The sequence below is a fragment of the Lissotriton helveticus genome, chromosome 12, assembly GCF_964261635.1.
Source record: "Lissotriton helveticus chromosome 12, aLisHel1.1, whole genome shotgun sequence".
In the NCBI taxonomy this organism is placed as follows: Eukaryota; Metazoa; Chordata; class Amphibia; order Caudata; family Salamandridae; genus Lissotriton; species Lissotriton helveticus.
The window spans coordinates 856,211,194-856,236,935 of NC_136073.1; the positions used below are offsets into that span (position 1 = coordinate 856,211,194).

At 44.0% G+C, this 25,742-nt stretch overlaps 1 protein-coding gene across 1 annotated transcript in view; it reads right to left on the minus strand.

Moving 5' to 3' along the window:
- Positions 1 to 25,742, minus strand: part of DPP9 (dipeptidyl peptidase 9) — an 84,345-nt gene that overhangs the window by 23,863 nt on the left and 34,740 nt on the right. Inside the window, exons 3-5 of the mRNA XM_078670141.1 lie at positions 16,259 to 16,512; positions 14,947 to 15,059; positions 4,405 to 4,578 (exon numbers count right to left, since the gene is read on the minus strand). Coding sequence (XP_078526267.1) covers positions 4,405 to 4,578; positions 14,947 to 15,059; positions 16,259 to 16,512 — 541 coding nt within the window. The remainder of the gene's footprint in view (positions 1 to 4,404; positions 4,579 to 14,946; positions 15,060 to 16,258; positions 16,513 to 25,742) is intronic.

Consider the following 25,742-nt stretch of genomic DNA (forward strand, 5'->3'; position numbering starts at 1 on the left):
TGGTCTTGATGACAGCTTAGGCTTCATCTGTATGAACTGCAGAAATGTGCACAGAAGTTTAAATTCACCAGAGATTGGTTGCCAAGTATACTGCAGGTTGTTCAAAAAGGCTCCATTTTACAAGACCCGCTAGTTCAGCTACTAGTGAGCAGTTATTTATTAAATGGAGCCTGGAAGATACTGTTTAACCTCATCAATGCTACAGCAATTTCTCCTGAGTGCTGTTACTCATGATTTCCCATTGTTCATGACGAGCTCAGCTCGTCATGAGCACACGAGCAGTGTACTGCATGACGAGCTCAGCTCGTCATGAGCAAGGAAGGGGTTAAAGTGCAAGTCCTGAACGTCTCTGTAGTTGTAACCTTGCTGAAAGAATGTGAATTGAGGCACCAGTGGCTGCTGTGATCTGTGTGTGCAAGGCTCAGATGCTGTGGTTAGATGGCACCTGTCCCTCAGATTTGTGTCATTTTTACCAACCAGGTAATTAACTCCCAAACGCTTATGCCCTGAAGTATTTTCATTTCTGAAACAGCAAAATTATCTTCAAAAAGTCTAGCAAGGGAAGTCTTGCTATTTCTTTTCCCAAAACAATTAACTGTTTCCAGTTAATACATTAATATTTCTTGCATGCAGTGCCATCCTCGGGACAGTAGATGCAAGATTCCGCTGAGATGCCATATTTCACCATTTCCATCCTGTTTTACAATATTTATGTTTTACTTTCTCCAAAACATCACAGAACTGAAATCAGAATGGCAAATAAGCCGCCTGCTCGATTTTGAGAAGATTTGCACTTCACTGAAATGTTCTAAGACTGCAGTAAGAATAGTATATTAGTTGTCCCAGTATTCAGCTAACCTGAAGGGGAGAAACTCAGAGTACTTAAATAATAGACTCTGATCACGTCACTACCTTCTGAAGCAACAAACACACATTCTGCAAAATACCCCTCCTATTAATCTACCAAGGAAGACATTTTGAGCTTAACGTGGGGGAGAACACGACACCCCAGGTGCATATCATTATACTGCACATTTGTCGAACCTTCCTGGAGCACTTCACACATTGAAAGGCCCTCAATCATTCAATAAACTGCACCATAAATAAACTCCAAGCGGTTGCAGGCTTTCTTTTTCCAGTCTCATGCGCAGTGTGCTACTGCCCCCTGCTGCACAGATGCAGACATGACATGCAGAGATGTGCAGAGGCAGCCTTTGCCCAGCTTCCACACCTGTGCGGTGGTGTTGCCATCATCTTCAAAGAGGAACTACAAATTTCCCTTGTCAATAATACTAATTACTCCACCCTTGAATACCTTGAAGCTGAACTCAAAATTCACGGCTCCCAACCCATTCGCCTTCACAACATATATAACCCTCCCGGCAATACTCATCCCTTCGTTGATGAACTATCCAACATTCTTACACAATCCTCACTTTCCAATTCCCTCAACATTTTCCTGGGAGACTTTAACCTCCACTGGAATGAGCGCAGCGATCCCTCTATCACCCTCCTTTTCAACCTTCTCGAGATCAATGACCTAGAGCAACTCTGTCACTCCCCGACCCATTCCAAAGGAGCTATCCTAGATGCAATAATTACTATCAAAGATCTAGCCCTCCTATCCAACATTGTTCCCATCGACTGGTCCGACCACCATCTCATACTGTTCTCTATAGCGGTCTCTGCCACTCCCCCACCCACGAAAACCACTAAACCCTCGAAACTGACCAGAAATTTGAATAATATCCCCCCGGATGTACTGGAATCCAAACTCCATGCCCAACTTCTCGCCATTGCGCCCTCACTTAACGCAAATGAACTTACTGAACACTACAACAAAGCAATTATTGAAACCCTAGACCTCCTGGCCCCGCTTAAGCTCAAAAACCAAAGAACCGTCCCTTCCAAATCATGGTTTAATACGGAGCTTAACAATGAAAGACGCTCACTGAGACAGACGGAAAGAACATGGAGACTGCACCCTTCCCCCTTGCACCTAGCTCGCCTCAGACTTGCAAGATCCTCTTACAAAAAACACACCCTTAAACAAAAAGCATCCTTTTTCAGAACACAACTTGACCAAGCCAAAAACAGACCCAGAGAACTGTTCAACATTGTTCGCAATCAAACCTCAGCCGCTCCGCCTGTACTTATGGCCTCGACGTCCAGATGCGAAGAAATAGCCCTCTTTTTCTCTGAAAAAATTACAAAAATAGAGCAATCCTTCCTGCCGACTCTGACCCCTACCTCCATACTACACATCCCCCCTACCGCACCTGCTTCCTGCCCACTCCCCCCCGCCCCCTCCACGACCCTCCATAATACTGATCTCACTCCCCCCCCCTTTCCCTCCACCCTCCAAGATTCTAATCCCCCAACACTCACCCTAAAAATAACGCCGCTTGGCATAATTTCCAGCCAGTCACTGAAAGAGATGTCTTTGACATCATTGCAAAACTTAAACCCTCCTCCCACACTAAAGACCCCCTCCCTTCTAAACTTGTCCAAAACCTCAAACATATCATCACACCTGCCTGGACCTCGATCATTAACACCTCCCTAGCCACCGGCTGTGTCCCCACCTCCCTTCAACTGGGACAAATCACCCCCATTCTTAAAAACCCTACGGCTGACCCTAATGACCTCAACAACCTCCGTCCTATCTCCAACTTGCCCCTCCTCTCGAAAGCCCTTGAAAAATGTGTCCTTCTTCAGCTTGACAGACACATTGAACTTTTTAACTTACTTGACCCTCTTCAATCTGGCTTCAGGAAAGGCTGCAGCACCGAAACCGCCATGCTTAACATTATAGATGACATTCACCACTCCCTTGACAATGGCGAATCTAGCCTACTGATCCTCCTTGATCTCTCCGCAGCGTTCGATACCGTTAACCACTCTGTTCTTCTCAAAGTCCTTAAAGAACGATTCGGCCTTAATGGCATGACTCATAATTGGTTTGTCTCATACCTGCAGCACCGCGCTCAGCAAATTAAAATCCACAATTGCCTTTCGAACCCCTCCCCCATCTCTCTAGGAGTTCCACAAGGATCCATACTATCTCCCTCTCTCTTTAACCTCTTCATGGAACCTCTCACCCTCATTCTCAAACAAGCAGGGATTAACTATCACCTCTACGCTGACGATACACAACTCTACCATAAGATAAAAACCCATGCTGACATCCTCCACCTCAACAACACCCTTATCAAAATTCAAGCCTGGTTCCACTCGAAACATCTCAAACTTAACCCAAAAAAAACTGAAATTATTCTTTTCTCCCCAAAAAACAACCAGCTCCCCATTCAAAAGTGGATCACAGACCTTAACGCCCTCAACTGCTCCCTGTCCCTAGCCACCTCAGTCAAATCCTTGGGCATCTCCCTTGACAACCGACTAACTCTCAACGTTCACATCAACAACTCTGCCAAAGGAGCCCTCCTTACCCTCCGTAACCTTAAGAAAATTAAGCCCTTCATCCCAATTGATGACTTTAAACTGGCAGTCCAATCGCTTGCTCTATCGCGCATTGATTACGGCAATGCCATCCTCACCGGAATTCCCAAAACCCACCTGGCACCTCTTAAATCTGTGCTCAACCTCGCGGCTAGGCTTATCACGGACTGCAAACGATTTGACCACATCTCTCCCGCCCTTAAATCCCTTAAATGGCTCCCCATTGAAGGTAGATCCACATATAAAACCGCCTGCATTACGCACAAAATCCTCCACCAAAACACACCGGCATACCTCTCCAATAAACTGACCAAAGCAGGCTGCACGCGATCACTGAGAAGCTCCAACACCCTCCTACTTATTCCCCCCATTCAGAAAAAGAATTCCACTCAGTCACGCTCATTTTCAGGCAATGCCCCACTTATTTGGAATGCCCTCCCTAAAGACCTCCGCTGTAACCAGTCCTACCCCAGCTTCAAAAAAGAACTCAAACTTCTTCTCCTTAATAAATACTGGGGTTTCTAATCCCTCCCTGGTAGCCTCGCCCCTCTGCATCACCCCACCTATCTGCTCTGCATATGACTTGTGACCACCCGCCTGGCCAACTCCCTTTCCTTCTATCTGATCATCCTAACCTCCCCTCCTCATGACAGTCAGTTCTCTTGCATGTTTTTGTATACCTAAGTGAGGCTTCCCGCCAAACTGTGACCGCTATTTTGTATGACTCATAGTGTCTAGCAATTGTTTTTACTTTTTTATCTAGATGTCATGTATCCTATGTGGACTTGTTCTTTTATTATTCCGTAGTCTGTGCTTATACACACTGTACCTGTATGGAAACACCTTGTAAAGCGCTCTGAAACTCCTGGGTCCAGCCAGCGCTATATAAAACCTCTTAAATAAAATAAAATAAAATAAAAAAATAAAGGCCTACATCTCACTCACAATGAAGCCATTCTGACCGCCGTCCCGGATGTAGAAGAGGCTGTTGCTGGCCTGGAAGAGGAAGAGGCCGCTGTCCCGGTGGAAGTCGTACGAGGTAATGCCGAAGACCCCAAGCCTCTTGCGCTCGCGCAGCAACTCTTCCTCCCGGGAGTACATACCCTGGTGGGGGGTGGCCTGCAACAAGAAAAAGAGACCAGATGAGCAGGAATGTGTCACCCCACCCTTTACACCCCCCCCTAACATGAAACTTCTCATAGCCATCAATGGGTCACACGCCCTGTAGATCTTCCTCACCCTTCAAACAGTTATTCACCCCATTGTACCTCCATGGGATGTCATGCCACAAAACAAGCATTGGCGAAGCAAATAGGTCACAGTTTAAAAAGCCCAGCCAGCTCCTGTATTTGGAAATGCTTTTTGCCAGATGCACATGTGAAGCATCCATGGCTCCTGTTACTGTCTTTTCTAAACCGCTGCTTCTTGTTCATGAATAGGCTTAGTTGTCCCTCCTTGGTACCACCTTGTCTGCATTTGTAACCTTTTTACACGCCAAAAGGAGTAGGGAGTAATAGAAATGTCTTTGTCTAGTGGTGGCACGTGCTGGGTGTCACTCACACAGCTGTGTGCCTGCCTAACCGGTCAATGCAGGTTAGGCAGGGAGTGGGGGAGGGAGGTTTGAGCAGGCATGGAACGCCTCAAGTAGTGACTGGTCACCCCTGCCCTGGCTGGGGAACACATGTCCTGTCAACTGGAGACCAGTCTAGTACCCTCTGGGCTCTAGGTTGGGCACGGTGGTTTGCTTGTATGCCGGTTCAGACATAGATGTTACTTTAGATGTTTGGCCGGGGTAGAGGAGACTGCATGTAGAAACCCACAGCACGAGGTCTAGAGTTTCTAATGACAGAAGGACCAACAATGGACACCAGAGTGTCCAGCAGACAGAGGGATGCTTGCCTTGTTGAGGGGGTCGTAATTTAGCCACCGATATCTACAGAACTACCAAAGCTATGAAGACAATTCCAACAACTCTCAAGTCAGGACAAACTCCCCCTGCTGATAAGGCAGATCCCCAAAGCCAGGGGTCGACACATTAATTTCTCTAGAGCTTAGTGGGAAGGAGAGGGGTTAATTACAGACACCACAAAGGTACAGGCTGGGGATGAAGCAGGCTTATGCTTTTTGAAGACTAAGGTGATAGAGCACCGCCTCACTTCAGATATCATTGTGCTCGTCTTGGATACCAGGATGGGGCGATCTTGTGGCTTCTGTCCGTTGAGACGTCAATGAAGCATGTCCTTTCTGTCAGCTTGACCAAAGAAGTTGTCGGTCGACCAGATCACTTCCTCCAGGCAGTTGCATTCCAGCTCCTCTTGCACACAAGTAAACTCTTCTTCCTCCCCGCAGGTCTGGCACCACAACTCCACATGCTTCCCTGACACAAGCCCAGTAGTCGAGGGGAATTGACGTAAGTCCTACTCCTGGTTATTCTTCGATCTTCGTGGCCTCCTTGGTGAAGAGTCAAACATGGAACCCGATACTAGCTGTGCTGGACAGGAGTTCATGTCCTTCGTTGGTTGGATCTGGCCAATTAAAGGTCTTGTACTTTAAAATGTCTAGGGAATGCTCCAACCATACCCAATACAACCCACAAGGCTTATCTACTTTATGCATTCAGTGGGCCCACATGATGTTTGGATCAATAGGGGGAAAAGCACAGGCCATTAGGAAATGCAGAAGGGCACGGAAGCACAACGTCACAAAGCTGTGTAGAGTTCTTCTATTCACCACCAAACTGGAAATCAAAAATCAGTGCAGGCAAAAATATTCAAAACAGATGGGGTCATGAAAGCACAGTTGGGTGATGGCAGGGTGACTGCTGGGAACTACAGGGAAGATTTGCAATGGAAGAGGACGAAGAGAACGCCGATGTGGTGGGTTCTATTGGGTAGAAGTATGAACGCCCTGCTGTGGCAGGATGACAAGTGGTTAAAGTCTGAAGACGTTTAGTAATTTTACTCCAGCAAAGAAAGGTTTAATTGGCAGAGGAGGTTGAAAATGTCCTAATGCTGCCTTGAATCCTTCAAACGAAGCGGAGACTCTGTTTGTTGCTGGAGAAACGCAAATTGGGAGTCAAAAGGATAAGTGTAAAATACAGAAATACAAAGCAGTGCCATCTGTTCTAAAACTCTAGAGAGAAAAGGAAAGATGGTGGATGGATGAAAAGCACAAGTGATGGCAGGGTACCAAGACTTTTGTTTGATAACCTGGAAAATGATGACACAATTGCAGCTCCAAGGAATATTTGCGTGAGCCAAACAGAAGAGGAAGGTGTCGCAAAACAAAGGTCAAACAAGTGAGAAAGATTTCACCGCAGACCCTGGGATATGGGCTGTGACTGTGGTCACAGTTAATAGTCAATAAAAGCTAAGTACAAACCGACTTTTAGAGCTGGAGGGCTGAAAACGTGTCAAAGTAATGGTGCAGTGTTAAGACAGCATGCCAATTGAAAATGTTCATTTTGTTAGAATTTCTTTAAAAAGGTCACCTTTCCTTGCTGTGCCAACGCGACAAGCAGATTCTCAGTATTGCCACTGCCCATGTCAGATACATAAAAAAGGCCCCCTCACATTCGATGCCTGTCTCAGTGTGCCACAAAAAGTAGTGCATATTCTCTCGACCGACATGGTATTTAGTATGTGACATTTTTGTAACTATTATCTTTAGTTTCTGTGCACCTGGGGGTCTACACCCTAGCACAATGATGTGCCTGCAACTTATGAACATATTCATTTATTCCAGCTTCATGGCATACTATGACTTTAAGGAGAGAGGGGGAGAGCGAATTGTTTGAATTTGGCCTCAATAATAGATACTTTTTTTGTTAAACAAAAGTTAGATGAGTTGCACAGGAAGTGAAAAGTGTATGCGTTTAGGAAACATCCTGGTCATGAGGGTGAAAGAGCAGGAAATAGACTTCAATGAACACAAGCTGGTTAAACAATGCAACAGGGCTTTAAGGAGAGGAAGAGCAACATTGGCCAAAGGACAGATGGGAGGTCATGTTACTACTAAACAGGTCAGAAATAAGACTTCATCTGAAATATCGTGTCCAGTTATGGAGGTCACATGTCAGGAAGGATAACAGCTGATAATAGAGTGTCTGGAAACAAGGGGCAAAAACAGCCATAACCATAATTCAAGGAGAACTTTAACATTTGCACATCAATGAAACAAAATGATAAGGAACAGAAGCAATTGACACCACAAAAAACCTAAAGGGTATAAACAGTATAAGAAGCCTCCCTTCTCAGTCGAAGTGGAATCCAGGGCTCAGACAATATAGAGGGTGAGGAAAGAAGAGTTGAACCTGAAAATAATTTGTATCGGAAGGGCAGGGTGACTGTGTGGCATGGCTTCCAAATAGGCCTGGAAATAACAGTACTGAAAAATTAACAACGAAAACAGAAAGCTAAGAGCATATGTGAAATCGGCAAAAAGGTGCAAACGCATACCAAGTTTATTGTAACAAGCAAAACAACCTTGGTAAACAGTACAACCAAAATAGTCTGCAAAAGGAAGGTGCCTCGGCTCTCACACTCCACACCCAGTGACATCAAATAGGCTGCTTGTCACTGAGAAGCTCTGCACAAAACATTGCCCACATTAACTACAATGGATCCCACATTCTTCCAGAATGTTTCGCCTTTCTGGCAAGCCCAGTTTTTTTTATTTTTTATCCTTGCCTTTTCCCATTACAGAAAACACTCTTCAATCCAGATGCAGGTTCTGGTAACCCTACTATTTCTGCAGTCTGCTCACGGCTATTTATGAAAGGGAACAACATCTCTGCTTCACCAGGACATAATTTGCCCTTGGCTCGCCCACTTCAAGTGATGACAAAAGGCCTCACCCCAGTCATAGGAATTTTCGTCGTACAGTAAACCCACAATACATCAGATACCACCATTTTTCAGAGTAACCAAAGCGTTGGACACCTACAGACCATTTGTAATGACTACTAATCCTCTCTAGGAGTCCACTGGCTGTAAAGAAGTGCTTCCAGACCCTGATGAGACAGTCCCTGCAGAAAACACAATTATGAAACTAGTCAGTGTTGCCCTCTTTCACAAAGTCCACGTTTGTCCAGTTTAAAAGAACCAATACATACCAACACCTCTCACCCAAGATCTCTACAAGGCCTGTTATGTCATTCGTCAGATGGGTCAACTTAGATAAGCCATTAGTGGGCGTTCTTTTCTGCCATCTTCCCAGCACACATGGAATCACAGGGGCCATATCACAATTCATTGCTAACTGCTTGATAGCTATGAAGCATGCCACTTTCCTTTGGCCAAACCCCAATTAAACAATTCTTAAAAGCCGCCAACCACTTATCAACTTTGAACTTTTTTTAACTCACTTCCACTAATAGCTACACCCCTCCAAATGTACCACAGCTACCCAGCTTCACCCACCCATAGTATTTTATCACAGCCTTTGCTCCATCTGGAAGCACTACACGTAAAAGCCAGTTGGCGCAACAATTGTTTTTACTAGCCTCATAACTCCAAGGTAGGCAGCCTATTATTTGTAGGGCAAGCCTGCCCCTGCATGTTAAACAAATGTCCTTGAGAGCTGTGCTTAGACACTGCAGAATACAAATGTATGTTGTGTGTTTATCGTGAACATATGGAATGAATTTGCTCCTCCTGTACCTATGCTGCATTATACTGCCCTCTGATAGAATGACCCGCTCATCCTGCTGAGTTTGACTTCATACTGACTTCAGTCCTGGGCTACCCACAACAGCCAATGCTATAATGCGGTTTCCAACATCAAACATGTGCAGTGTAATGACATCACAAATGTCACCTTTTATGTTGTTGAATTCATGTCAGCACATGAACTCTATCAAATATCTAAATTCACAGTTTATCACTCAGTGGTACCGCCGTTTTTTCTTTCACCCGTATGCTTTTTCCATTTATACAACCAAAACACAGCCGCACTTCTGACCTTTACCTTAATTTTCACTACTGAATTCAAGTCCAAACTTTTCCAAGTCATATGCATTCTACCATTATGCTCTTTATCAGACACTATAAACTAAGAAGTCTTAAAAGTAGATTACAGTATCCACCATTCCTTAGAACCTATTATGTATGATATATGTCAGGTCAGTCCAAGCAGGATATGCCTAAACTGATTGGTGCAGTGAAGGATAAGAGATGTCAGGAAAGCAAATGAAAATCTGGTAATAGGCTGATCATTCATAAGAGAACCCCTGTACATTCCTCAACTCAGTCCTCATAATTCCTGGACATTAGGGAGCAGGATTTGGTCTCCTTTCTCCAAGTTCTCCTGGTCTACACACATGAAGATCAACCATCAGTCTTTTGTTTTGTACCATCACTGTGGGGATCAACGATTCTGAAACTTCTATCTGCTCCACCACATCAAAACCTGACAATTTATCAATCTTACTTTGGAGTTCGTCCAAGAAACAACAGAACACTTACAATGTTATATACTTTGGATGCGACCCCATTTGTTAGTACAAATTTCTGTCAAGACCATCTGCACAAAGATAAACACCCCCAGAACAATTGTCCATATATTAACAGAAGACCATAGTCCAGACACACTAGAGCAATCTGATCAACACTCATATAAACCATGTTCACTGTAGACTGCAAACACACAGCCAGTCCCCATCCAGCACCCAAGTTCTCTCACAGAGAGTGCACAATGTCTTTAGCAGTAAAAGAGAGGCTTTGAAATCCACATGCTTAAAAGGGCGTGCAAATGTATATGTATTTTTTGGTGTGCATCTGTGCAATTCCTTGTCAATATGTAACATGCTCTCTTACGAGAACATAATTCTTTTAAACTAAGAACTAAATATAGGAACTGGAACAAACAGTTTTGTAATCTGTTCAGTGTTTAGCATTTTTTCACACATTTCCACCCTTGTCCCAGGCTTTTTATCAATGGAGATGACTACTGACTGCACAAAGCTGTGAATGGTGAAGGAAAGAAAAGAAAGAGCAAGCTATAGGGTATCATTTTAACTTGCCAAGGAAATTTATTTGGTTTTTTCAAGCAATGTAGAGGCTCAGTAGGTGTAAAAATGGTTGCACAGCTGGACACGCTGTCACATCTTGCCTTCAAACTCAGCAAAGCATTAGGGGAAAGAAATAAACTATGACAAGACGCCCTAAAAAAACAAACTCTGAAGGACAGAAGATTACCAGGGGGAGTCTACATAATAGCTTGCTGCAAAATATGGGCCTGCTCGTTTTCAGTAAAAGCAAGTAAGATGCCTATTCAGCACAATGTTGCATAATTATGCACACAAATCCAATTTAAATGCAAAGTGAAATATTTTTGGCACTTACTATCATGAGTATATAACACTAAAGTGAATGCCACTCCTCAAGCTCAGCACATTGAAACTTAGGTTGAACCCGGAAGGATTACAAAATATTACTTACTGGTTACAAGTAGATGCTTATGGCAGGCATGTAAGAACCCACTGAACTAAGTACCATAATATGATCTTTGACTTGCATGTTACACATTTTATGGTGCTTTAAACCAGTGATAAGTTTTTTACACACAGCTTTGTAGCAAGTGAATCAATCCCCTTAGGTAGCTTGAAAGTGTTATGCACTCAGGTTGTACGATGCATACAATCAGGTGAAAGCCACTTTACACTTGCCACCAGCCATTCTTGGTTTTTACTGTGGTAAACTGATGGTAACCTGTAGGTAACACATTTATATCTTCTTGCGGCCAACTCCGCCTTTCATTCTTGTTAGAGAACATATGGGACTGCTGAGTTTAGTAAAGGTACACTGCAACAAAGCTGCCAATCTGTGGAGTCAAAGTGGGTGGGAGTGTACACACATACATATGTGAATAAGAAAATGGCATATGACTGAGGTCTTAAACCGTGGGTTTTGCTTTGAGCAAAGGTGGCAACCAAATTAAGAAACAAACATTTGATTTGAAAGTGAAATCAGAATGTTACAATATGAAAAGTAGAGGGGAAAAAATAAACACTTTCCCGAGGATATACCTTTTAGAGTATGCACGAAACAGCCATGAAAGTTTTTCTTGTGTAAGAATTGTTCAGTGCATTGCTTGATGAAGTTATCTGGGATCAGCCCATGGTGAAGAAGATATACAATCTGATTGAGTTTAGCAAAACAAGAGTGCATATCATGTACATTGTGATTTACCAATTTGCAAGGATGGCAGTATCCACAGGATTGTTTAAAAAGATGAGCGGAGAAAAACAGTCTCTGTTTTGGTGCACAGCAGTGCAGGAAGAGCAAGTGAGCCAACAGAGAAAGATGCGGAGAGAAAGTCCATATACAACCAGAGGATGAAGACCTGGAAAACCATCAACTGTCCTTTTTCCCACTGCCTTTTTGGGTTATGGCCAAGTGCGTCTCTGCCAGGCGCATCTCGGCTGGTGGGCAACAAACTGCAAGGTATGAGGATTGAGGCAGGGAGCTCTAGGCTATGCTGCTATATCATTGATTGGTGTGAAAAAAAAATCTTATTCCTAGGCGTTGGCGCAGGTTCACGTCTGGGTCCACAATCTGCAGGCCTTGAACACTGGAGCAGGTTAGGCTGCCTGTTCGTCAATAGTTTTTATTTCTTTTCTTGTTTCTGAGAGCAATGCGAGGGGAGCAGGCTGCAGTAGTCTACGCTGCCTGTTCCATAACTGTATGGCTCGATCCACCCTGCGGACTCTCATCATGGCTGCCAAGTTTTCAGTTTTCTCTTCAGAAATATTTCTATATTTTCAGTTATGCTTATGTGTTAAACCCCCACATTGGGGAGGAGCCAAGATGGCGACCGAGATGGCGGCGTAAACGCTCGGCTCCGTGAGCCTTCTCACCCCGCGCATACATCCTGGCACTTATCCGGAGCTATACCGGCATATTTATGTAGGCGAAGGATAACTTTCATTTACCGTTTGCTCCTGAGGCTTTTGCTTGCTGCAGACCCGTTGAAATGTCCCCGAATGTTTTGCGGCCTTCGCGGAGCTGGGACCGGGGTCTCGAGTGCGGAGTGTGGCCGGCCGCGACTGCAACAACAGCGGCCTCTGGTGATGGTGAAGAGTCGGCCGGAGGGAACTGAAGACCTGGTGGCCGATGGCGACAGTGCCGACCCAGCTAGCGGAGAACCATGTGGGGAGTGAGATACAGCTGGGTCGAGGGGAGTGCATGATACTTGGCCCCCCATTCCGGTGTTGTATCCGGGCACATCACCGACTTTTCCCGGAGTCAGCGTGCGGGCCCCAGGGAGAGGCGGAGTTTTTAGCATTTTGGTGACTCTCCGCTGAGAAACCTGCCTTGACTTTTGAGATCCCCGTTGTGAATCCTGTTCCTCCCTGGTGTGAGGCCCGGTCCCGAGGTGAGGTGGAGAGGGACGAGGCCGGATCAGCTAAGATGGCGGATAGCGTCCTCGTACGCACACCTCATCAGGACAGAGAAGCCGTTGTGCGAGAGAGTCCTGGGGTCTGGCGACACGAGAAAGAGCCCACATCCAGAGATATATTGGCTGCGTTAACAACTCTGCATATGATCCTGATCCGGGACGCCCGGGATCTGGGAAGGAGGATGGCCGCCATTGTTGTCCCGCCGCTCCACACGGGCATGGTTGAATCACAAGGAAGCGCCGATGTGCTCGCCTCTGCGTCAGTGATGAATGTTCCAGCTGCGCCTACGTTCATGGAGACGCCGATGGACCCGGTCTGTGATACCGCTTTGGACTGCTCTGTTGTGTATGTGAGTGACTCGTCGGGGCCCTTATCTGTACGGCGGCTGAAGACACAACATCGATCCATGGTTTGGGCTGCCCCGGCGGCGTTTCAACGAGTACCGGATAGTGTGACCTTCTCTTCCTGGCTGGTGAAACTGTGTTCAGACTGGGAGATGTTTCCGATATCGATACTGACACAGACGGATTTCCGCCATACGTCTTCGGCTGGGTGTGGGGGCTACAGTCCCATGGAATATTGGCGCTGCCCGGTCCGCCTGGATCGGTTGGACCCACCACACTACTTTGTAGTTTGATCGATGGCCCTTCTCCATATTTTCTCCTTTTTTTTTCTCTATTATTCTATATTTCGGGTCTCTCATTTAGGGCGATAGGCACGCTGCTGGGGGGGGGGGGGTAGGCCGTAGCCTTCTGCAGGGGTGCAGGGTGGGGGGAAGGGGGTTGTTTATTTGTTCTTTCTTTGTCTCTATGGCCCTTTGTCTTTTCTTTTTCTCGGTATCGTCGTCTTTCATGTTTCCTACAGTCTGTTTTGTTTTTAAGGGCTGGGGTGCTGTTCGACATGGCGTGTATGTGTTGTGTACATTTATCCTAACTCGTATGCCTTGCCCCCATGTCTTTAAGGGTATTCGCACTCTTCGCGGATTTCTGTTTCATGTTGCTATTGTAGGACCATGCATGACCGTATGGCAATTATTCTGATATTTTTTCTGTTTTATTTTTCTTCACTGTAAAATGAACCTTCTTGAATCCTGATTATCACGCTGTACGCTCGAATACGAGTTATCTCCTGGATACTTACCTGACCCCGACTTATGGGCTGCTGTATCTTTCGATATTGCTTTGCTGAACTTCCGCATTGCCTAGCGGCCGGCCGGGATGGTTGTAGGCCCATGCTTGTATTTATGTGAAGTGATAATATAGGTTTAAAAAAAAAACAAAAAAAAACAAACATTTTATATGTGAAACGTAGTAGAGTGACACTTTCTCCAAGCTGAGTGACACGCTAATGTTAAGTGTCAAAACATTAATTTCTGAAATGGTCACATTTTCAGATGTGAGGATCTACCTAGTGCTATGCGAACCTCCAGCAGAATGTGTTAAGTCTTGTTACTTACAAAATCAACTCATCTGCTACAAGTTACCTCAGATGCTTTCCTCATCAAAGTCCAGCTGTCTCATCAATTGGCCCACAGACACCACCAAAGACAGACTGCCTCACATGCCGAAACCGTAAACATCTTACTAGGCATTTGCGCAAAATTGAGAATCAATATCATTCTGGCATCCCGGGTACAATATAAACTTCTTGACTAATAGCCAATTGGAAAACTATGGTCAGTTCAATTCTAATCGGATACACCCTGTGATCTCTTCCCGATATCCAAACTGGCCAGATCATCCCGACTTCCCAAATGACTTCGCCAATGTAATCCAGTAGCACTTCATTTGTATCTGGATTCACTCAATTGCTGAAAGCAGAAACAAGTTAAATGGCACTATGACTGCCCATATCTACCTTGAACTTCCCCTCCTAACGGCCCAATGCCAGCAGGAAAAACCAGATGATAAAATGCTATTACGACCAAATTAACAACAGCCTAATGCCATGCTCATCCACCAAATAAACATTTATGTAATTCCATGAAAATGAATGGCTTGACCGTATTAATTCCGCATTACTGGAACAGTGCTGTTCAAACGCTAGTCATAAAATAAATAATTTTTCTTTTACCAGCACCATCTCACCTGAAAATGTTCTAGCATCTGTTTCCAGGAAAGTAGCAGCAAGGCCTCCCTACGAACTTTCTTCGGGATCTCAGAATAGAGAAGGGAGTTTTCCCGGCTGCCATAAGGCATCCCTACAAAAGAACAGACAGGTCAGAAAGGAAAACAGAGTAGAAAACATGTATTTACTTTTACGTCTGTGCATCAGAACACACCACTTGTTTACACCGACAATTAAGTAATAGCAGAGAGAATAATTTTCATATGCTAGGGTAAAAAAGTAAAATTTTCCTCTAAACGCCATACAAACCTTCAAATTATTTTCTCAACCATCTCCTAAAGATAATAAACTATAGGACATTTACAATGTTGTACCCTTCTATGCTTATTCTGTGCTATAATATTGTATGTATTATATAGATTACGGGATATACACATATTCATGGAAGAATATAAATTCCCAAGGGTATGTGGACTAAACAGCTTCTCAAAAACCCCGAAATATTTGTTCAGGAAGAAGAAAGCACCGAGGGTCACAGTGTAACTGGAGGTATCAGTCCTTCCCTTCACAGCAGTGGTTAAAGCCCTTTCTGGCAGACCCGGCGGGTTTCCGGATGAGCACTACGTATGCCAGCAAACTGAAGGTTGTAGTGCTGGTCTGGTGGTACATCCAAAGTCTACAGTAAAAGGAGACTACTGTCTGTTTCACAGGCTCAGGTAAGACAAAAGGTTGAAAGCTGAGGGACAGGGACTGTTTACTGGTACGTGGTAAAATCTATTCTACCATCTGTCTAGGATAACATCTACTGAGGCCTCCAATTCAGTGGCCTCTTTATTTCCCATAATCTGGGTTCTTCTTTTCCCTTTAAGTGTGTTTTGTGGGTTTAGGTTGAAATGCTGCATGCACTGAGACAGTGTTCTTAATATGCATGCAACCAAGAAAAGATCACAAATTGTGTATTTTGCTGCACACATTTCTCAGATGATTCTCATAAATATATATATATAAAAAGGACTTGCATTAAAATCAAATATTTGAAATGGTAAAGGAGGCGAAATTGTTGAGGAAAATAACTGTATAATACAGGAATCAGGGAATAGAAAGGAAGACAAATGCAAAGTTTCTCATATCCAGTTAATATAGCAAGTGGGAGTCCAGGAAGAAATATACTGGGGGGAGGAAATTGTAACGCTCCCCAGAACAGGTAACACAGCCTATGAAAGCACAGGTTACGGGGGAAACTACTGTAAAACACAAGTTTCCCAATTACCGACTCAGAAAAGTACAGTTAGCAGCAAGGGTGATGGGAGGGGGCTGTCAAGTTCTACTCACCGAGGTAATATAGTCGATGGGAGTAGGGGCTAGTCTCGTCCATTTTCGGCACAAAGTGAAAATCATGAGGAGCCTTGTTCACAATTAGGCCCAGGTACTTGCGGCTGTTATGGATGATGTCCCGGAGCCCATCCCACGAGTGCTTCTCCACATGGTACTGAGTTGGAACCTCTTCCATTTCCTCCACTTCCGTGTGGTCCAGGAGAGCCTCAGTTGCAGTCATCATATCCGCACTTTCTCCACCTGGAACACACCTAATGAGGGAAGAGGGAGCTTATAAATGACCGTAAAGTTGCAAAATGTTTTAATAAAGCCTTTGTCACTCGACAATAAAAACATCAGGAAAAGAAAACCGAAAAAAAAATACAATCTCACCTTCCCATGACCCAAAGCTAAAAAAGTATGCCCCCTGTAAAAACTACTAGTACTTGAGAGCGCAATACATCTCCTGCAGGGTTTCAAGAGTAAGTCTAATATGAACCTATGTTGGATTAAGAAATGGCCTAATGGCATTTCCCTCGTGCAGCATAACCAGAGACAACAAAGCTACAAGCTCAGGCAGGAATATTCAGACCGTGTTCAAGCTGCCACAAGAGTCACGGAGACTGTTACAAGAATACGCACTCACCAAAAGTCTCCCGACCACCTCCTTTCTCCACTAGGCCCTGCAGCAAACAATGCGACTGCAAAGGCAAGAGCCTGGCTGATGTTAATCCATGAACGTAACAATCATTAGACTATTGGTCATCAGCCAAGAATCAGATGCCAGGCTCAATACAGTCCCTACAACAGCAAGGAATTGACGGTGGTCCACACAACTGCTGCATGAAATGGGTTTTTCCAAAACATAATAAATAAGGATGCTACTCACACCAAAAGGCATCAGTAGAGGCCTAAACCGCCTCCCTTCAATAATCCATATGAAAGGCGAAGGACTTAATCAATTTCTATTGAAGCGCTGAGTATGCCGTTTTAATGAAGGTCACACACAGTGAAGACCTCTCGTGTAAGAAGACAGCCAACGCAATCCTCACAAATAACACCACAACAAAACTGGAGTAAAAAGACTTCCCTCTGTCTAAACTTGAGCAATTGTAGTTGCCTCTTGTTGAGTAGAGACTGGAAAAGATAGCTTCAGGCTGCTTTGAGGGGTCAGGCAACAAGAGATGATAGAGGTAAGCACAGAAGTGATAATACTCCACACATTTTGTATTCTAGCTGGAAGCATCTAAACCACCCCGTCTGAAAACAAACAATATGATGCTGAATGTAGTTGTTTCTTGTTGTGTAGAGACTGGAAAAAACGGCTTCAGGCTATTTTGTGTGGTCAGTCCAGGTAAGCACAGATGAGAGATTAGGCATGGAAGCCACAGTCCTCTGCATTTCTTATTCAAGCAGGAGGCAAGTAAACCAGCTCATCTGAAAATAAACACTATAATGTTGGCAAACCTTCATTCCCAATGCAATCCAGCAGCATGGGAAAGCTTCAATGGCCAGTGGCTGGCCTAATGGTGGTCACTGCTCACTCAGCACAACAGAGAATTCCCATCCTCTGTGAAGTCACAATTCCTTTAAGCCCACGCAGTCTATCTAGAGGAGCCCAGGGTCTCTCTGATCATCAGTTGCTAGAAGATCAGTGGTGATCCAAAGGGATCACCCACCAGGAGACATGCACTCAAGGCCTCTATGTGCCCTACAAAGAACAAGAATGGCCCATACCCCGTGAGCCCCTAAAACAGACACCTTCACCTTGCAGGCGGACAGACAAGTGGTACCTTATCACTACGCTACACAATTATTCATAGGAGAAATACGTTTAAAAGAGATTATACCAACTTTTTTGAGAACAGATTCCATACACCCACATTTTCAATACAGGACTAAAAATAACAAAAATGAATGGGAGAACTTAAGTTCGGAGAGGGATGAAATGCAGTGCCTAGGTGCAAATATTCATACCTATCATAGTGCAGTTATGGTCTTGTGAGCTAAACCTTGACGAAATGCACCAAAATATTTTATATTAAAAGCCCTTCACTACTGTTCATTGGATCCGATAATTGCAGATCAAGAAATTGATGAATCGTTACATTAATTTAATTTAGTTTGTAGTATGCTTCCCATTAAACTGTTAACTTGAAAGCATCTCCTTTAAGGAGCATGTCCTTCAGGTCTGATGAGTATGTAAAGAGACTGAGTTTGACATGGCCTTAGCAAAGTGTTTTCTCTGGGTCAGGGGAAGCCAGTGATTACCGAACAACAGTCGCTGTGGATACTGTTACTACTGACGTCCCGGATACTGCTGCACTTCTTCATACACCCGACTCTCCAAGGCTAGGGAATATGAGCAGTTAAGGTGTCCGGTTGGAGACAGTTCAGCTCTTGTCCTAATATTTTTTACATGCCGGCCAAACTAACTCTGCTCAGTGTAAAATTATTTAATCAGGCACCCTCAAAACTGGACAATATTTTCTAAACATGGTGAACCTGTTGGAACATGGTAGTTTGGGATAAGAGCATTTGCTCCAAGAAAAGAAGGCAAAAACTGACAGTCCATGGCGCTTTTCAGTTTATGAATGTTTGACAAAAAAAATGGCCATACACTACAATCCATGTTGCTCTCCCATTGCAGTAGGTTTCGTATCAACAACACTTGTACACAATGTTACACATCGGAAAATAGTCCAGTCACCATAACGAAAACAAATTCAGAAGGCCTTAGAAACGTCTGAGGCGAGGACATGAGATCAAATAATTATAGTGTGCGCTAGGGCTCAATATTCCAAACGCCATGGGTTATATATAACTAATATTAACCCGCAGGAAAGTTGCGGACAGCTTTCGCTAAATTCAGGAACTCAAGTGTAAAGTCTTGCCCTATGGGCTGTGTTAACAATATTCAGTCAATGTGGTAAAGGTATTAATCAGAATGTTGCAATGCATTAAATTGCCTTCGTTTCTCGGAGATCCCACTGCAAATATAAGTAAATAAGTGGGCTTGGGCCTGTGTGGCCAAGATTCTGAATAAACGGCCCAAAACTGTGAACTCACCCAAAAAGCCCCACTCAAAAAAGAAGAATGATTCTGCCTAAGCTGGAAGGTGGTGTTCTCAAGGTGCCAGACTGGGTATCAAAGTCTTGGTAACCAGTTAATCAGGTCTACAGGGAGTCCTAAAGGCAGGGAATGGATAAGTGTGGATGAGGTTTCTGCTGAAGAGGAAGCGTCTGAAGGGCATCTACCAGCAGTATCCGAATCCTAAGGTCCTGTATCTCAAAATTCATCAGTCAAGGTTGAGATTTTTGTTTGGAGGTCACGGTCTCAGTGGATTCACCACATACCATGCTGAGATTGGGGAAATGTGATTTAGCATTGGGAAGCAACGTGAAACAATATCTCTAGAAAATTGAGAGCTACAAGTACGGCTGCTGAAACAGTGAAAGGAACCAAAGACAAGAGGTAATTATCCTATGGACCAGGGTGAAGAAGAACAACAAGTGTTCCTTATTGGATCACCACTCTCAGACCACCAACTGCATGCTCAAACTGCAGATCAGCCACTAAACATGCAACAGAGCTAGCAGAAACCATCCTATCCCATGACATAGACATCGCCTTCATCACCGAGACGGGGCTAAACAAACGCTCGACTTCAATTATGGACACTCTTGTGCCACCAGGCTTTGTAATCAACAAAGATCGAAAAGACCAAAAAGGCGGAGGTTTAGCAATCATTCGTAACAACAATATTTCCGTGACAGAAATTGACACCAACATCAACACAAGCGACAACTAGACATTCCAGTGCCATCTCCTATATCATCCCCCAGGAAACACAACCGCATTCACCGAACACCTGGCCGACCTGATTGCTCATTGCTCACTCCGAGACACCAACAACCTTATCCTGGGAGACCTGAACCTACACTGGAACGAAAACAACCCGATAATCCAGAACCTAAATGAGCTGCTACACAGCAACAACCTTACCCAGCACTGTACAGAAGTTGCCCACAACAAAGGATCGGTCTTGGATGCCATCATCTCCCAACGGGACACCATCACAATCGATCAGATCCTAACCGTTGACAGGTCGGACCACCACCATATCCTATTCCACATCACTCAACAAATCACACATCAACCCCCCACCCAAGAACCCCTTAAATGGACCAGAAATCTTAAGACAGATATCCATGGCCGACTTTGAAAAAAGGATAGGCTCACTCCTGCCTACCTCCAAGGATGATCTCTCTACAACAGAACTCACCACTCACTATAACTCTACTATGACTTCCATCCTAGATCAATTAGCCCCCTGACGCAAAAAAACAGGAAAATTCCGTCCAGATCCTGGTTCAACTCAGACATCAATGCTGAAAGAAGACAATTAAGAGCTGCAGAACGACTATGGAGGAACAACCCCTCTACAAGCCTCCAAGAGCAACTCAAAGCAACCCGAAGGAAATGCAAAAAATATTAACAATAAAAAAACACCTTCTTCTGCACCACCCTGGACAATGCGAAAAACAGACCCAAAGAACTATTCAACATCATCAGACAACAAACATCCAAGCCCTCCACTACCCCAGGCTAGGCCTCCAAAGACTGGTGCGACAACTTCGCCAACTTCTTCATAGACAAAATCACCAAGATTGAGCTCTCACTAGACGTCAACCCAACACCTCATGCACAATCCCACCCCCTGAAACCGAAGCCAACACACACAAACACCCCATGAAAGTCTGCAAATCCTTCAACTCCATACCTGAAACCGAGATTCTCAAACTAATCGCCACCTCCAAACCTGAATCTCACACACTAGATCCTTTACGCACACAATTGACTAAAAAGCTGAAACTCTCCATAGCTATATTCTGGTGCAAGATCATAAACAGCTCCTTGAGAACCACTCTGGAACCACTCTGGAAAAAACCTGGCCTGGACACCAAAAATCTAAACAACTTCAGACCCGTTTCCAATCTCCCCTTTTTGCCAAAATCATTGAAAAGTGCGTTCTTTCACAACTGACTCAGCACACGGACAGCATCGACCTTCTAGATCTCCACCAGTCGGGATTCAGAAAAGGCTGTAGCACTGAGATCCTTAACATCGTGGGTGACTTTCACAAATCTCTAGATACAGACAAATGCTGCCTGCTCATCCTCCTGGACCTGTTGGCAGTCTTAGACACGGTGGTACACAACCTGCTCATCAAGGCTTTTCAAGACATGGTGGTCATACAATGGTTCTCCTCCTTCTTACACAACCGCTCTCAAAGGATAAAAATCAAAACCTGCACGTCCGACTCACACCCTGTCAACAGAGGTGTCCCCCAAGGATGAGTGCTCTCCCCTCAACTATTCAACATTTACATGGAAACCCTCACCTCCCTACTCAAAAAAGCCAACATCACCTTTCACCTTTATGCAGATGACACCCAGATCTATCTAGAAATCTCCTCCTTTGAAGATATTCAGAGACTAAACAACACTCTAAAAGAAGTCCAACATTGGCTATCCATAAACCACCTCAAACTCAACCAAGACAAAACCGAAATCCTCCTCATCTCAAACATAGAAGAAAACCCCCAAATCATGGAATGGCTTAAAGCAATTGATGCCCTCAACTGTAATCTCACTCAGGCCAACTCCATTAAATCATTAGGAATCACCCTAGACTCCAAACTGGACATGGTCAGTCACATCAAAGAACTCCACGAAGGGTGCCTACCTCAATCTGAAACTTCACAACAAAATAAAACCCTTCATCCCGCCAATAAGCTCAAACAAGCCTCCCAATCCCTGGTGATATCTAGACTCGACTATGGAAATGCTATCCTCACAGTTACAGCAAAATCCCACCTAGTCACCCTCAAAACAGCTCTACATGCAGCAGCCAGAATGGTCACCGGAGTCAGGAAATTTTAGCATATTGCACCCGCACTCAAAACACTCAGAGATGCATGCCAGCTTCGTAATTGCCTGCCTCACGCACTAAAGCCCTCCACACAGGGAAACCTGAATACCTGGCCTCCAAACTCAAAAAGGCCGGCCAGACCAGGAACCTCAGTTGCTCCAACTCCCTCCTGCTCATTCAAATGAAAACACGCAAACAGAAAACCGCTGCACGATCCTTCTCTGGAAATGCACCCAAAATCTGGAACTCCATCCCAGCAGACATTGGGACTATCCCGTCCTTTGTAAAATTCAAAAGACTTCTAAAGACCTCTTCCTCAGCGGTGCCTTCCTGAACAGTTAACAGCTGAAGGGCACATACCTGCATTATGCAGCACCATGACACTTTGTCACCAAAATCTACCTCCTCCTAGCACCCCTTCGCCCCTACCCGCTCCCCTTCCCCTAAAATGGTTCCGCACAAGACAGCGTGCACTCTGCGAGGCTCTCAGGACTGTCCTGCCTCAATGTTGCTCTACACGCCGGGACTTCCGAACCAACATGTATACCTATGCCTTATTCTGGGATTCCTGTATTAAAACTGCTGTAAAGCGCACCGATACCCTCAGGTCTGGCCAGCGCTAAATAAAACTTCTTAATAATAAATAATACATGCTCTCTGCAAATCCCTGACCCACTTGCTAATTAAAACATTTGTGAGTCAGTTCCAGCTGACTGGGCTGCAAGATCTTCATGGGAGGCTCACTTCCTCAGGAAGACCTCATGCACGCTTCAGGCTGCTCGCCATGCATTTGGATCTTCCTCGTAATTGGCCAGCTCTTCCTCTCACTAGTAAATACAGCTTCCTCTTTTCAAAGTCCTGCAGCAGGACTTCTTCCAGAGTCTAGGGCCAGCTCCTGGCGTGGAGGAAGACAACACAACACAGAGTCATGTCCCCAACAATCATTCTATCATGCTGCTTCCCCTAGTCAAGACAAAGTACAAACTGGCTTATTTGGCCAGTATTTATCTTATGATTGGCCAGAGCATCCCAACTTATTTTGATTATAAACTTTCCTCCATATCTGGACAGCCAATCTTCCCGGGATCCAGTTCCTTCTATTAAAATAATATTTATGACAGAAGCACCCTTGTTTTGCACTGTTAATGCTGGGTGTGGTGGCCCAGTGGACTTATGTATCCATTACAGGGACATGCGTCTGACCTGAATTGAAAATGAATCCGGGTAGGCACAATCAACTTTTAACCTATTTAATGTAGATAGATAAAATAAGTATCAATAAGTTGGGTAACATTAAACTCCCTTCTGGGAGACCGTGCCTTTTACAAATACATATTTTATGCTATTGCAAACAGAATCAGTGAGCTAAATTTCAACCATACACCTTGCAGCATGACGAATTCTGTCAAGCTGGACAGAAATAAACGAACTTCCCTTTATAAGCTAAGAAATGTGAAGCACATTCTAAATTTCTACCAGAGGCCCAGTCTTTTATTAGCAGTGTGTAGTTTCCCCATAGTGACTGCAACAACTAACAGTTTTATTTAGAAAGAAAGCTTTGCGCCATAACTCTAGCTTTCAAGTAAAAAAAAGTCTTAATGTGGCACAATAGAAAGGGCGGGGGTGACTAATAAATCTGTAAGACAATTGTATATTGGGCCTGAGGCAGAAATTAAGAATGAGCTTTAGATGAAATAGAAAATAATAAACAAAAAGCGGCTGCAAGCACTACCACTATACAAGTGCTTTATTCTAGTACTGCTGTCCTTCCATCCTAGAGGAATGTGTCAGAAAGGTTTTCGTACGGACATAAAATCATCACCTGGAAATGGATTAAACTGAATATCAGCAAACAATACTTTTAGGTAACCAATAGCAGAACTTCCAAATTCTACATAACAAACAGGCAACTGCCTCCTTTATAGATAACCAACAGGAGGACACACCAATGGTTACAGCTGAGGGCAAATTACAAGTGCTACCTAACCAACAGAAGGGTATTGTGCAGTTTCAATGAGTACAGAGAAGTGACTAGGCTGATTTATCTGCGGGTTAGATCCAATCTGTGGTCGTCATACAAGGCAATAAATATGAGTCGTCTGTACAATGTTTCTAAGCTGGGGAACTGTTTAACGCAGAGACACTGGCACTAGTGTCTCTTTGAGTAAACTGTGTATAACAGCTTGGAAAACAAGCAGGGACACATCAGAGGTTTAACTGTCTGCGGCACATAAAACCAGTAATTCTCAACCAAGAGATAATATTACGTATTTTTAGTGGAAGGAGGAGGTTCATTTTTGTTGTGTGCTTCACATGGGCCATATAAATGGTGACTATTCTAATTATATCAGCGCAGGAGAGAATGTTCGTCTCGTGCACTATCCTAGATGATAGCTTCAGATGGGCAGAAACTCTTTAATCCATGCAGGTCTGCCTCAACCAGTATGTAAAATTGGAAAATAATCATCACTTTAAATCTTGTTGGGAAGTCAGACTATGACTTTCATTTCTCATACCTACTATGGCAATTTTTGTGCCCGTTTCACATTTTACTGAAACTGGTTTCTTATTTTCGAAAATATTTCTTTGCAATTAACTGGTTCGTGGCTCTTCTGACAGGAGGTGGCATTGGCCAAAGCTGTGATCCTGTGCAATATCTTACAAGGGGAGTAGACAGTGGCCTCCAGTTGTCGTGTTACAAACTCTTATGTAAAATGGTTACTCACTTCTTCTGTTTATATGTGAAGCAGTAAGTGAGCAGAAGCCAGGTTTCATAAGAATACAAGCAAGTTGCTCCCGCTAGCTCTATTACTTCAGAACGGATTTCATGATTTTATGTTAAGTATTTCCCATAACCTCAGAATAAAAACCCCTCCCTTAACATGCTCTGAAAGAAGAGTGGAAAAAGCTTACTGGATCTTGAATAGAAGGATGACTAACAAAAGGATCAATTTAAGTTTGGCAAATTCAGCTGTAACTTCAAAAAGAATCTCCAAATTTTACAGGGGATCACTCAAGTGTATTCATTTACTGTGTGCCCCAAACATAAGTAACAGGGTACTCTGCAACTAGATGTTACACTGTAGAAAGATTAACTGTTTCAATATCCAATCAAATTTTTGGCCCATGCAAAAAAAGTAAAAGTGGTGAAGTGCATTTCAACCCAGCCAAACGTTCAGACACATCTTGACAGTCTCCTTTTGGGTTTGACATTACTAAGGCAGATGGGCTTTCATTTTCAAAACACAAATACAGTTTTATAAAAATAGGGTGAGGTCTTGGTGGGAAGGTTCTAAATTCTGGGCCCAGAAAGCCACCTTTAAAAACAACATGGAAAAGCAGGTATGAAGATGGATAAAAACGTTCAGGCATGCAATCGGTTAACAGGGTGGAATCAGGCCATTAACAAGCATTAAAAATGCAATAGGTCTAGCCATTGATTAAGTTAAAGCCATTTGCTTTGCTATACAATACCATTAGCAAAGTAAATCGCTTTAACTTAATCAAAAGCGAGACCTATTGCATTTTAAATGCTGTTTATTAAAGGCCTTTCCCCCTAATCGAGTAT